Genomic DNA, 13,777 nt, shown 5'->3' on the forward strand with positions numbered 1-13,777 from the left:
TGCCATTTTATGGCAAATGGAGACCTTTATCTATATCCATTGGCATAAATGTTCTACCGACCGTAGTATGCAACTTGTTGTATCCTTTATGCCAGTAATAGTCTACATTGTTGCTTGCTGCTAGAAAATTGGTTGAGCGTGACGTCATATATTCAGTTGACAATTTTAATAGAACGCGTGGATTTGAACTACAGAAGGTCATAAAACGTCTTGAGACTGTTTAGTTTAGTTTAGTTTTAGAAACGTGATGCAATAAATATATATCCTCATCTTAAGGAAAAAACGGAAAGTGTACGGACAAAAGCAAACATCATTAGGAGAATATGTTAGATGTCTAATTACTTGATAGAATAATTACGAACTGAGTAAATGCACTCAAAAAGAGACGCTTTGCCCATTAGTTGATTTACTTCCGTTTTTGCCTCAAAGGTAGTGAGTTTTTGAGATGAGTTTGATAACGTCCAGGTTAGGCAGATAAGAAGTCATCAAGGTTTTTCTTTCAAGAAATTCTCAAAAGCAGCTTGGATTCTGGAAATTGACTGTGTGTGTGTACACCCAGTCATTTACCACCCATTGCCAATTTCCAAATCAAGCTGCATTTGGAAATCTCTTAGAAGCTGTTTTTGAAAATTTCTCAAGTCATATTTTTACTTAAAACTGTTGGTCCTGCAATTGCATTATTTCGTTAGTGTCTGTTAGTATCTAGTCTACCATCGGATTACAAGAGTGAGGAATGGCATAGTCACCTATGTTTACGCACACACTTGTATATTATAATATGCCTCATAGTCTAGCTCTTCCTTCTTGAGAACCAATCAGGGACATAACAAAAAAATAATTATTCGAAAATATGAAATGGTTTAAAATTAAATCGCTTTGCAAAATGATTGAATATGACCCGACAAAATTAAAAAGGCCCATACCTGATTTCGATACGTAAAATTTTGTTGTAATTTTCATCTCGACGAGCAATTTTCCTTTTCATACGATTATCATTTATCTGCTATGATGCTATTACACAGAAATTACTCAATGAATTTTAATGGAATTTTGCATGATAGCTAATGATAATGCGACATCGTATACAAAACCCTGTATCATTTTCAAGATTTTTTTATTATAATTTCAAGAAATTTCTGTTTAAATATAGAAATAATTTTTTAGTCAATATATTTAAAGATCGTGTTAAAAGTCGTCATAAACGATGCATAAAGAAAATTATTTGCACGATAAGTCTTTTACTCTGTTAATTCATTTATTGAGTTACAACCATTAATAATTAATATATTAAATTAAGACAGTTAATTAAGTGTCCGTCTCAGGATATCCGAGGGAAGTGATATCTTAAAAGAATCGTCTGTCTGTCCGTCTGTAACACACGACTAGCGTTGTGGGTTAGAGCGAGAGAGCAGAAGTATGCCTATCTCTGTCGTATACGAACGAGGACGCATAACAGGCAGGCGTCGTAACGCGTTAAGTAACGAAAAAGTTTACCCTTCCATAAGAAGTTATCACTTTTAATATACATAATATTGAAGGACATAGATGGTTATTTATATATATTTGTTTAATATTATAGTAATAGTTCGATTGACATATAATCCACTAAGATACAGCTTAAGCTTGATCACTCGACTTTAAATCCGGAGAGCTCAACCGATTTATCTGAAGGTGGTCTGTGTTTATTCGTCTGATACAGCTGTGAAGGAAAACACACTAAGGAAACTTGCACGTGTCACGTGGAAATCTGCCACATGTTTATTCACGAAGACGCATCGGAGTAACTTGGTTGACCGAATCCTTCTCAAAGCATAGGTATCAGTGCTTCAATACTCAATTTGACATTTACAGGCTTGTTGTGCGTCCATTGGCGTTTATGGTAGTTCGGTATTTAGTTAAACGCTGTAACACGGCGTTCAAAAGTGCTTTTATGTGCCCATTTAAAAAAAAAAAAAATTTTTTAATTATGACGTATTAACTCTGGATAGTATAACTTACCAAATCATATTAATCAACGTTACCTTTACTTCAAAAGGACTCCATGATGATAAATCATCTTACCCATTGATATTGACTAGGTTAGAAATATTAACCATTACTTACATTGTCTATATATCACCAACTTTGGTTCAGTTACCAAAGTTGGTTGTATATAGACGCTTTAGAGCTTTCCTAAGTTTCCTTGTGCATGTTAAAATTAATATTATGTATTGGTGATTGGCGGTAGAAAATGTGGCGAGTTGATGGTACTCCAATGGGTTTGCACACTTTTAATTCTTACTAAAATTATGCGAAAATTTAGTGATTTTGATTTTGTTACTAAATCACGTCAGAACGATTGGATAGATTTTGGCCTAGAGATATATTGTAGTCAATAAAAGTACATACGTTACTTTTATCTCGGAAAAAAATTACCTGACTTCTACCAATTCCTAAACCTTAAAGTGACGCCATATGTGGAAACGTGTGATTCATATCTAAACGTCTTACAATAAAAGAATGATTATGATACTGGTAGCTTAAAGAAACAGCAACTGGAATCAAGAGCCTGTCAATGGAGGAAATAGCTTGTTCAGACAGCTTAATGGATGATCTCGATGTTGAGTATAACATTTTTGGAACCCTAATGTTTGACGAAAATATGTGACAAATTAATTTGAGGAAAAAAGTTTGAGAAACTATTCATGACACTTACATCTTATTCAGAAGACATATCGTTTTATAAGAGTTTTGTTATTGGTTATTTCAGAAATATTCATTGGTAAATGTTTTACTTTACAAACATTTTCATTCATATATTATTTGATGACTAATTAAAGCATTGGAACGATCGAAATTACTTGACTTTTTCAATAACTGTAACTAAACAAACGAAAGGACAATCTCTCAATACCTCTACTGAAACCAATCACTGAACTTAAATTCTTTTTTATCTGCAATATCAACCAATAACCGATAAGCTGGTATTTTAATGTAATTTGGTTGGTTAAAGCTAGGTTGGTTGGTTAAAGGTAGGTTAAAGCTACGTCTAAACTATGAAAACGCCCGTTTCCTTAATCGAATGTGTCACAGCAATATGTTCGCTAGTAGACTTGATAGCACCTTTGGTTTAACGGCCAAGTACCGAGACTTAGCCGAGAAAAATGGACTCCACGTGTTCGGAGAGATGAGAACCTATCTTACATGAAACTACCTTTATGCTATTGGTTGGCGGACGAGCATATGGGCCACCTCATCACAATGGCGCTTTAAGAAGCATTAACCAATCCTTTCATCGCCAATGCACCATTAACCTTAGGAACGAAGATGTTATGTCCCTTGCGCCTGTAGTTACATTAGCTGACTCATCCTTCAAATCGGAACACAAAAATACCCAGACGAGCTTGCACGGAGCCCTAAAACCAAGTAAAGTACCTCGGCGTAGAATGTAGTCGGAAAAGAGGAAGCACGAGCTCTTCCTATCGCATTGTGTTTAAATATATGAGTCAACGCGGGCACGCCCCTTTTACGCACGAGCGATGCTTTATTCTTACTCCACACATTTTATCTCACGAATGTGCCTCAGACATTTCAACTCCTTATATTTAATGTAAGAACTAACCGGTTTATACTAGATAATACCGGATAACGCATACTACTGTACTAACTAAATAAAATTTATTATTAAAGTGATAAAATTGGAGTCTGTTTGTAATATTAAAATAACCACTTTTTACAAAATGCATATATATGTATGTATACACGGTACATATAAAAAAATAATATTTTTTTCAATTTTCGTCTGTCTGTATGTCGGTCTGTTTAATTGGGATTTTGACGGGATTTTTACAAAAGAAACCTTATGTAAAAAGGATTAACTGAGGTTACAACACTAACTTTTTTGCTAAATTCAAACGCACACACAGCTAGTCAACAATATAACAGTTTTAAGTGAGTTTTATGAATTATTATTTTTTATTTATTTCAAATTAAAAAGTCTCAACTCGTATAGTCCATATACGTTATCTATAATCGAAACATTTTTAGCTTTCCATATAAAAATTTAATTACAAAATAGTTTATATACAACCCATTTTTCAATTTGCATATTTCCATTAATCTCTTAAATGAAAACAGAACGTCAATATCAAATACGTACTAAATTTATTTGCAAACAATATCTAAATCCAATCAAAATATTAAACTCCCACTAATTAATTATATTTCCGAAATTAATAACAAGTACAACAGCTTAAACAGTTCGCGCGGAACTTTGGTACACGTGTGAGTCCGAGCCTAGATGGTCCAGTGGTTAGAAGGCATGCATCTTAACCGATGATTGCGGGTTCAGACCCAGACAAGAACCAGTGAATATTCATGTGCTTAATTTGTAAATATTATATAATTCATCTCGTGCTCGGCGGTGAAGAAAAACATCGTGAAACCTGCATGTATCTAATTTCATTGCAATTGCCTGCCTGCCACATGTGTATTCCAAACCTCCTCGGAGGAAGAGGAGACCTTAGCCCAGCTGTGGGAAATTTTTTTTTTTTGTGAGTGCGTTAAATCTTATGTTAATTGGTTTGTATGTACTCACCGACAACGTCAAGTCTGGCTGTCGCTGTATAATGTGGAAATGTGTGTGCATTTTGTATGACTTCACAGCTGTAGTTTCCGCTCAGTCCAGGAGTTACCCGCATCAGAACAACATGCGTTTCGTTTGAGTTTAATCTCTGCAACAATTTAATTAATTTTAATTATCTTTATCATGAAATTATAATGACAGAATATGATATAATTTTATAAAAGACTAAATGATGACGATGGTGTAATAAAGTATTTTATATTCTTTAAATAATGCATTTATGTAAATTAGTTTAGCTATTGAATTTCGAACCGGTTAATCTAGTATAAAAGGAGACTTAGAACAGACTCTCGAAGAAACGAGGAAAGAAAAATTCGATTACATTCCATTTTCGAATAAACGTCGTTCAAAAGAAAATTAAATCATCTTTTTTAACAAAAGTTCTTATTCTAATATTTTAAAAGTAATACTAGGTGTGTTGCCAGCTATCTAAGACAAAATAGATATTTATGTTCCTAAAAAACGGACGAGCATATGGGCCACCTGATGATAAGTTGTCACTATCACCCATAGACAATAACGCTGTAAGAAATATTAACCATTCCTTACATCTCAACTTTGGGAACTAAGATATTATGTCCCTTGTGCCCTCAAAATTCAAATTCAACAATACTGAGTACTGTTACTTGGTGGTAGAATAACTGATGAGTGAGTGATTGCACAAATCTCTACTACCAAGTAAAGACTTCTAAGATGTTACTTATTAAAGAATTCAAAATTTACTTCTAGTAAAGCTGCAGGCTTAATTTTTTGAATGAAAGACAATTGCATGTAGTGGAGATGAGAATATTGATAGGAAGGAGTGGTGTTATGCGAATAGATAGACTAAAAAGTGAATACATAAGAGTAAGTTTGAAATTGGACTGATAGCCGAAAAGTATTGAGAAGCTGGCTATCTTGGTATAGGCATGATATGCGGTGGAATGAGGAACATACTGTGAGTAATGTCTTAAGCCTAAACGTGGATGGATGGATTGTGTGTAAGATGATATGGCTGGAAAGAATGTTAATTGTGAGATGCTCAAATAGGGAAGTGTGAATAAAGGCAGGTGGATGATGATGAAGGCTGCAGGGCTTAGATTAAGAGTAGTAAGAATAGGTTTGCCTAGTTCATAATAATAATGCACCATAATTTAAAACTATATTAATCTTTGCAAAACAATGAGAAACGGAATGGTTCACTTTGAATATTAAATATAAAAGTTGAAATACATCCTTATTACAGAATATATTATAAAACTTGTAAAGACTCCTTTCAGCTTTAATAATAGGATTACATTTTCGAAATATTATTTTGTTCGAATATATTCGAAAGTATTTAAGATAATATATTTTAATGAACGCATATTATTCTTTACTCATATATAATTTTAAAGAAGATCGTAGATATCCATTATTATATTCGATATGCTTACTATAGAAAGTAGTATTAATGATATATCTATATTTATCTAAACTTTTACATAAGAATACTATTATTTGTCCAATACTCGATATTCAGGCTAACTAAGGCTCAGTTTATTTGATGGATGCGCGTTAATTTTTAATTTCTCTTATGTTATAGCTAGGCGCGTATCCGATGGTAAGTGGTCACTTTCACCACATACTTAAAAGCTGTGAGATACATAAACTGTTTCTTAAAGTTGGTAACCAGGAAACATGACCCCTGTGTCTGTAGTTACACTGGCTTGCACGCCTTTCACTAGAGCATGACAATACTAAGCATTTCTGTTTGTCAGTAAAATAAATGACGAGTAGCTGCTGGTATGGTGAGTATGGTGGTGGTGGCCGTGACCTACGCACGGAGTGAATTTCGAGATTATTATCCTCGCGTCTCATAATCCGATTTGTGAGGACCTTAAATTGAATCTTGTGAATTGACGATTTGAAAAAAGATCTTTAAGGCATACTTCGATAAAGTAGGTATTCTATTAAGATGTTTCGGATTATGTTATATTCGGACAGAAATAAAAATTTAAATTTGAAAAAAAAAAAATAGTATTATGATTTCCTGGATATTCTCTACATTAGAAAATTGTGTATGGTAGTTAATTGCAACATTTTGGCAATCATGAACGACTTAACGTCATGTACCAAAGCTTGATGTTAACACTTTTTTACAAAAAAAATCTATCAAATTTATTGACGCAATCACACAAAATCGCTTGACGAAATAACCACAACGAGATTACCTGCCATAAAAAGACAGAAACTTATCATTCTCTATATGTTATTTATACAATCTGTTTTAATTAAGCCATCCCTTAATGAAAAATTAAAAGTAACATTAAAAAAATCCTTTCAGAATAATTTAAACTAGTAAAAACTAATTTGAAGACGAGAAAACAAAATGTAATGTTATATAAACGAGACTGGAGGATGAAAACATATATATATACGTATGTGTGGATATTACTATTTGTATTTGTGTGTAATGTGTGTAAGCATGTGTGGGTGTATGATAAATGAACTGATAAATAATTCTCACAGATATATATCTGTGTGTGTGTATACTTACATCAACTTTAATCCCACTAACTGGCATCACTCTTGTCGTAGGTGATTCTAGAGGGGAATATCTATAGAATTCTTGCGTTCCACGGAACCATTTAACAGAATATATTTCGCTCTGATGTATCTGGTATAGGCATGCCATCGTCACGTTCCTACCCCGCTGCACGACTCTGGGTATTATGTGAAGTTCTGTCGTACGTAGCCCGCCGGCTTCTGCGAACAAAGGACATAATGAATGATCATGTTTAATCTGTAAACACATAATGCCATACAGATATGTAAAGATAACAATCTATTGTATATGTAATTAAGATTATATGTCAGGATTAACTCGCTGTAGATACGGCTCAGCTTGCTTATAAATTATAATTAGATAAAACAATTTCAAGCATCGAATCAAGATGTATTTCGATAACTATAATGTTCTTTATTTAAAAATAGCCTTTGTTTCCATGCGTACAGAAAATAATAATAATAAACCATAACATAGATATATGTAAATGGGCCTTCTTCCGGGCTTTAATCCAATATATTTAAGGGTAAGTGGTTTTGAAGTCAAAACGCGAAGACGGCCAGTACAGTCAGGAACAATGTAGTCTAGTCTAACTAGTCGCCGTCGCTAGTTGGCCAGTAATATTTTTACAGTTCACTTACACCATCGAAGGAAACCTATTTCTAACATTGCCAATACGCTTCCAAATTTGTTACTCTAAGTCCTCGCGGTTCTTGATTAATATATCTTTATTTATTATACAACAGTTTTCCACTTAGCCATCAACATCAACTTCAATTGTTCTAAAGATTTGACAGCAATTTCATGTTTTCGTTAATCCGTAATGATTATCACAGACTATTCGAGCTGTCGACCAATAATGTCCCATCAAATTGACGTCAAATGTTGTTTAATTAACTTTTGTCCTTATGTGGTTGGAATAGATTTTTGAGGGCAAATAAATTATTTGATATGAACAATTGACAAGTGTAACTTTCGTAGTGGTCAGATAACATGGTCACTATTTAATAACAAAAATATATACAACACAGTCTGTAAATTTGCTATGGGCTAGGTTTGGAACATATTCTACCACGTTGCTCAAATGATGGATACACATGTGGCAGAATTTTGTTGAAATTGGACACATGCAGGATGTTTTGTTTCACCGCCGAGCAAGAGATGAATTATAAACACAAATCAAGCACATGAAAAATCAGTTCCTGACTGAGTATGAACCGGCAATCATCGGCTAAGATGCACGCGTTCTACTGGGAATACTCGACTCAAATACATTCCATCTCGACTCAAATAAATACATTGAAAACAAATTGATATTACAAAGGAAACAAGCGTGGATTCGTGTTAAGTTATCCATTTAAACAAGGAACGATAGCAAGATGGTTCTTTCCAGCAGATAAGGGAACACGCTGCTCCAATGTCGAATTCCCGATGTATTGGAATTGTGCCAGTTCGGATATTAGTCTTAAAAATTGGAAGATATTAGGATTATTGTAATTGTAACTACTGGTTTAAATTAAATAATAAAAAAAAAATATTACGATTTCATTGATTTGAATTTAGAATAAGTCACATGTTTGCGTAGAGTATAACATTACGATTTTGAAAATTTTATCAATGTTTCAAAAAAGTAACCAATTAATTTAAATTTAGAACCATAAAATTGGTCTCATATACTCGTAAGTATAGCGCAATCTACAATTCGATTTGTATTGTATGGACAAACAAAATTTTTTTTTTATTCTGTATATTTAGTTAGATACCAAATAAATATTAACTATGTATTTATAATTGAAACTACTAGCTTAAGGTGAATTATTTAAAAAAAAAACACAATTAATTGATTTGAATTTAGAATCATATTATTTGTATCACGTATTTGTACATGGTTAAACGCAATGTAATATTCGATTTTTGAATGTTATCAATATTCCAATAACGTAATAAAACACCATTTTCATTCTGTATCTGAACTTAGCTGCCAAATAGCTTTCAAATGACACGAGTGTCATCAACGTTGAACAATATCGAATCGAGGGTAGACGACTCAATAAAAAATACCATTGTCTCTTGGAATTTTGTATATTAAGTTAATATTTTTTGCAAGAATTTCATTACGACCTCCGATGTCGAGTATTTACACCGGTTTTCATGGGTACGCCATTCCGAGGTCCTAGGTTCGATTCCCGGCTGAGCCGATGTAGATTATCATTTATTTTCTATGTTGTACCGTCCTTACTTCTGATTTGCGATAACACAAGTGCTTTAGCTATTTACGTTGGGATCAGAGTAATGTATGTGATGTTGTCTCATATATATTATTATTTGTTTATTTAATTTAGTATAGAGCAAACGTGAACTCCTAGAAAGGAAACTACGTTTATTGCCAATTTCATGCCAACCAACATCTGAAAACGCGAGAGAAGCCACGGGGGACTTATAGTTAAATTATAAACAAAATTTAAATATAAACACATATACAAATCGAAATCAAAATACATCAGATCCAGTCGAGTAAGCAAACAAAAGAAAATAACGTTCGGTTTATTTTGATTCAGATCGTATTAGTGCACCTGTTGTCTCTATCCGATCTCTATCTGTCGAACCGGCTGTTAGCAATTAACTTACTTTTATTGTATGCTATAATGTTCGACTACTAATACAAATTAATTTGCTTGATATTTCAGCTGTATTGTAATTGAATTTGTATTTTGTTAAAGATTTGGACGATACACAAGTTCTAAGTTTGTTTAATTATAAACAGCTTCTAAGTTCTAATGAGATTAATAATGATAAAATAGATTATGTGTATATGTTGGCAATTCTGATACTAAATACAATATAGTGTCTCACAACGTTAACAGTTTTTTTGTCATTAGAAAATACAAACCAATTTTCAAATATTGTTTTGATCTATCTCTTAAGATTCAGCCGGCGTTTGCAATGTAAGCGCAAAAATTGTGTCATCTACGATATCATTTTAGTAACCTCTTAAATTAGCAATGTTTCTATGCTAAATAGTGAATATATCATACACATAAATCATGCTGTGGAATCAATCTATCTATTGAAAAGGTCGAATCAAAATACGTTGTCTAATTTTAAAAATCTACGCATACATTGGGACAAATAGCGGTAGTCGACTTTGTTTTATACTATGTAAAGAAGATACGATATACAAAATATTTTACGTAGAATATTGAACGCATGGGAATTTTATTTTCGTGGTTTATATTCATCGAATTTCACGTATCACGCACTGCGAATAAATGCGTTTTTCTGTGATTTCTATGCAATTCGCGGTTGAGAGGTGTGTCAATGGATGACAGAAACTACAGCGTAGTATAAAGTTTCATTAATACTAGACAAATAAAGACCAAGAAACTAATGTAAATCAAAATGTTATTAATTCAAGCAGGCTAGGCTCAGGTTTAGAACTCTTCCATCTCAATCGAGTATAATGGGTTCAAACGGTCTGCTTTAAGCGAGACTAGCTAGTTACACCGCACCAGTTACCAACCCGCATTGGAACAGCGTGATGAAATATGTTCCGAACCCTTTCCTTAATGGAAGAGGAGGCCTTATCTCAGCAGTGGGAAATTTCCAGGCTGTTGCTTTACTTTACTTTACTTTTGCCAGTTACACGGGACATATTTTTGTGCACAAGAGCGCGTGCGAACACAGAAGCACCTTCTATTCTCTCACTATAATAATTCGTTGGGACGACAAATCCGATACGAACGGAAATAATTCCTGCGCAGGACCTACGGATTAACGTATTTTCCTAGATATAGGAGAAGACTACATTCCAGACTACGAGCTGATACTGGGAATTCTTCGATATAAAAATTCAATAAATTTCAGTAAACCCGAGCCAGTCTAGTACAATATGAAGAATTGGTGAGCAGATTCACATATAATCTACTCCGATCACAAGAAGACAAAAGCCAATAAACAACCGTTTGATTTACGTCATCAATGTGATTAGCTAATTACTCAGCTATATTGTGTATTATTAACGGTTCTTGATTAATATGTAATTATTTGTAACACAACACTTTTCCACTTAACGAGTTTATCTACTTTAAATAGATATTAAAAGTCCATAATCAATATCGATAAGAACACGTCAAATAGTTGTAATTTTTTTGTTGTTTGGGATTTGTTTTCTTGTCGTTTGAATAAAGTGTAGGTGGTTTTGTATTGCTCTTCCACTGCTAAATAAATATGACAGAAATATGACATTTCAGTTCAAATAATGGTAACGTTCTTTTTTTAAATCCTAAAATTCATGACATCCAACACTTTGATTAAAATCTCGTGACGGCTGACGAGATTGCGAATGTATATAGCGCAGACATTTATCTCTTTTCAAAGCTTTTTGTTTTTGTACATTCATTTTGAAATGGAGTGATGGCTTCGATGTTCATTCAACTTGACTGTGAACTCGATGTTTCAAAATCCTATTTAAGTTTTGTTCAATGTGACTCAGTTTTCCGTTCTACAGCCCACTGAAAGTACCCAAACATATGTATGTAAATCCACTAAAAAAATTTGAATTTGTTTTCTTTTTTAGAATGTGTTCCAAAATCAAATAGCAATCATCAATGTATTATAAATTAGCGCAGAAATTAGGATTCTAGATTTCATTTTACTGATTTGTTACAATTTAAAATATAAATACTTAATATTAGAGAAGTACTTGGTCGAGAGATAAATTGCAAACACATATATGCACTACGTCATACTCCGACGGACCAGCAATATAATACCAACCAGTAAGATCACGTTGACAAAGATACCACTGGGCCAAATTGGCCCTGACCCTATGGGTAAAAGGGAAAATACGCGCTACTGGGAAGATCAGCCCAGAAAAGGAAGGTAACTTTGAGGCCGTACCCAAGTTGACCACTATCAAAGCAGGAAGGCCACTCTCTCTCACGTTGATAAAAAATCTGGCTGAAGTGTAAGGTTACAAAAATGTCATGGTCATAATTTAAATATCTTACGCATCTATCCATAAAGATTTATATCTCTCTAATAAATTAGAAACGGTAATTAAATAGCCTACTGCTGTACATAAACCTGGACAAGGGTAAGACGAAGTTTCCGTGAATTATAAAACAAATGAAGCACATGAAAATTAATAATTCTTGTCCGTATTTGAACTTACAATCTTTGTAATATAAATTGGAGATTACACAAATATAGGGAAATAAAAGAAGAAAAAAAAAATAATTACAAAAACAAAAACGAACTGGGTAAGTGGGGATCGAGAGAATTAATTAAAACTTTCGTAGCCTGTTAAGGAGGCACATTAAAAAAAAAAAAAGATTTATTTCCAAAGTTACAGAAAAGCTTATTACAAGGGAATTTCTTTCTAGAAATTTCGATCGAATATCATACAGATCAGATAATTAATGCTCAAAGCATATTAGCTATTGGTAATTACTGATGTACAATAGATAATTAACAAGTTGTGAAACCAAGCAGATGATACAGTTGTGTGGTCGTGCAATGGACGGAAAGTTATATGCGGTAACGCCATTGCTTGATAATTTAGTTTACAATATCAAATTGGTTGGTCTGCATAATGCACCTTACCACACCATAATAACATCGACTGAGAGTTCTGATATTACAAATTTGTCAAAACACGAATTATGAGAAAGAGCGGGAGTGCATGTATGTGTTGGTGCACACACTCATTGTATACAGTACATTATTGTATACAGGCAGATTTTTGTCTTTGATTGCAAAAAATATTTTTATAAACTCGCACAGCTCTCGATTGAGAATGATGATGGAATTTCTAGATTTATAGAGATCTCTGGACACAAACACCTATCTAATCAACCAACTCCATGGTCGAGCAGTGTGTTCACACTACGAAGCTCCGAGGTACCTGGTTCAATTCGCGGCCGAGTCGATGTCGAGTCGAGTCGAAAAAGTTCATTACTTTTCTATGCTATCTTTGTTCTGGGTACTGTCGTTACTTCTGATTTTTCATAACACATGTGCTTCAGCTACTTTAGTATCAGAGTAATGTATGTGATGTTGTCCAATACCCTTTCGAATGACAAAACTTAATCTACATATACACATATAGTGATAAACTACGACTTTTGAATCGTGGGCAACTTTGGTGAAAGATCTCTTTTATATTTTTGAGTCTTCCAGAACTGAGATATCAAATGTTCTTACGATGCGTTCATCATATAATAGTGTTTGCCGTTTTGTTTGCTTGGGCGGCATCCAGCGAGTTATTGCTTCATGATTTACATAAGAATACTCCACATAAGCCCTAAAGGCATTTTCTACTTTCAAAATTTCGAGAAATTTCTTTGGTTTCAATCCCAGAAGTGAAACTATTATTTATGACCAAAATTTGTCATTTGTGTTTTCACTGATAAGAACAATTCTACATAGCCAATAATAATACAATCAAGCTTCGATCTTGACTTTATAACTTATAAATAATTGACTTAATTGCCATGTCATCATCATCATCATCATCATCATGATAATACCACATTATTCTAGAAGACTCTTAAGTTATTTTGAATGTTAATTACCAGTATATCTATCATACTACGCACATAATAAATTGTTCTACCAATGAATCG

The 13,777-nt window shown here is 33.4% G+C and overlaps 1 protein-coding gene across 1 annotated transcript in view; it reads right to left on the reverse strand.

The window, feature by feature from the left end:
- LOC124535444 overlaps positions 1-13,777 on the reverse strand; it is a 94,856-nt gene that overhangs the window by 34,178 nt on the left and 46,901 nt on the right. The window contains exons 3-4 of the mRNA XM_047111660.1: positions 7,143-7,351; positions 4,577-4,712 (exon numbers count right to left, since the gene is read on the reverse strand). Of these exons, the coding sequence (XP_046967616.1) occupies positions 4,577-4,712; positions 7,143-7,351 (345 nt within the window). The remainder of the gene's footprint in view (positions 1-4,576; positions 4,713-7,142; positions 7,352-13,777) is intronic.

This window comes from Vanessa cardui, chromosome 14 (genome assembly GCF_905220365.1).
Source record: "Vanessa cardui chromosome 14, ilVanCard2.1, whole genome shotgun sequence".
NCBI classification, from domain to species: Eukaryota; Metazoa; Arthropoda; class Insecta; order Lepidoptera; family Nymphalidae; genus Vanessa; species Vanessa cardui.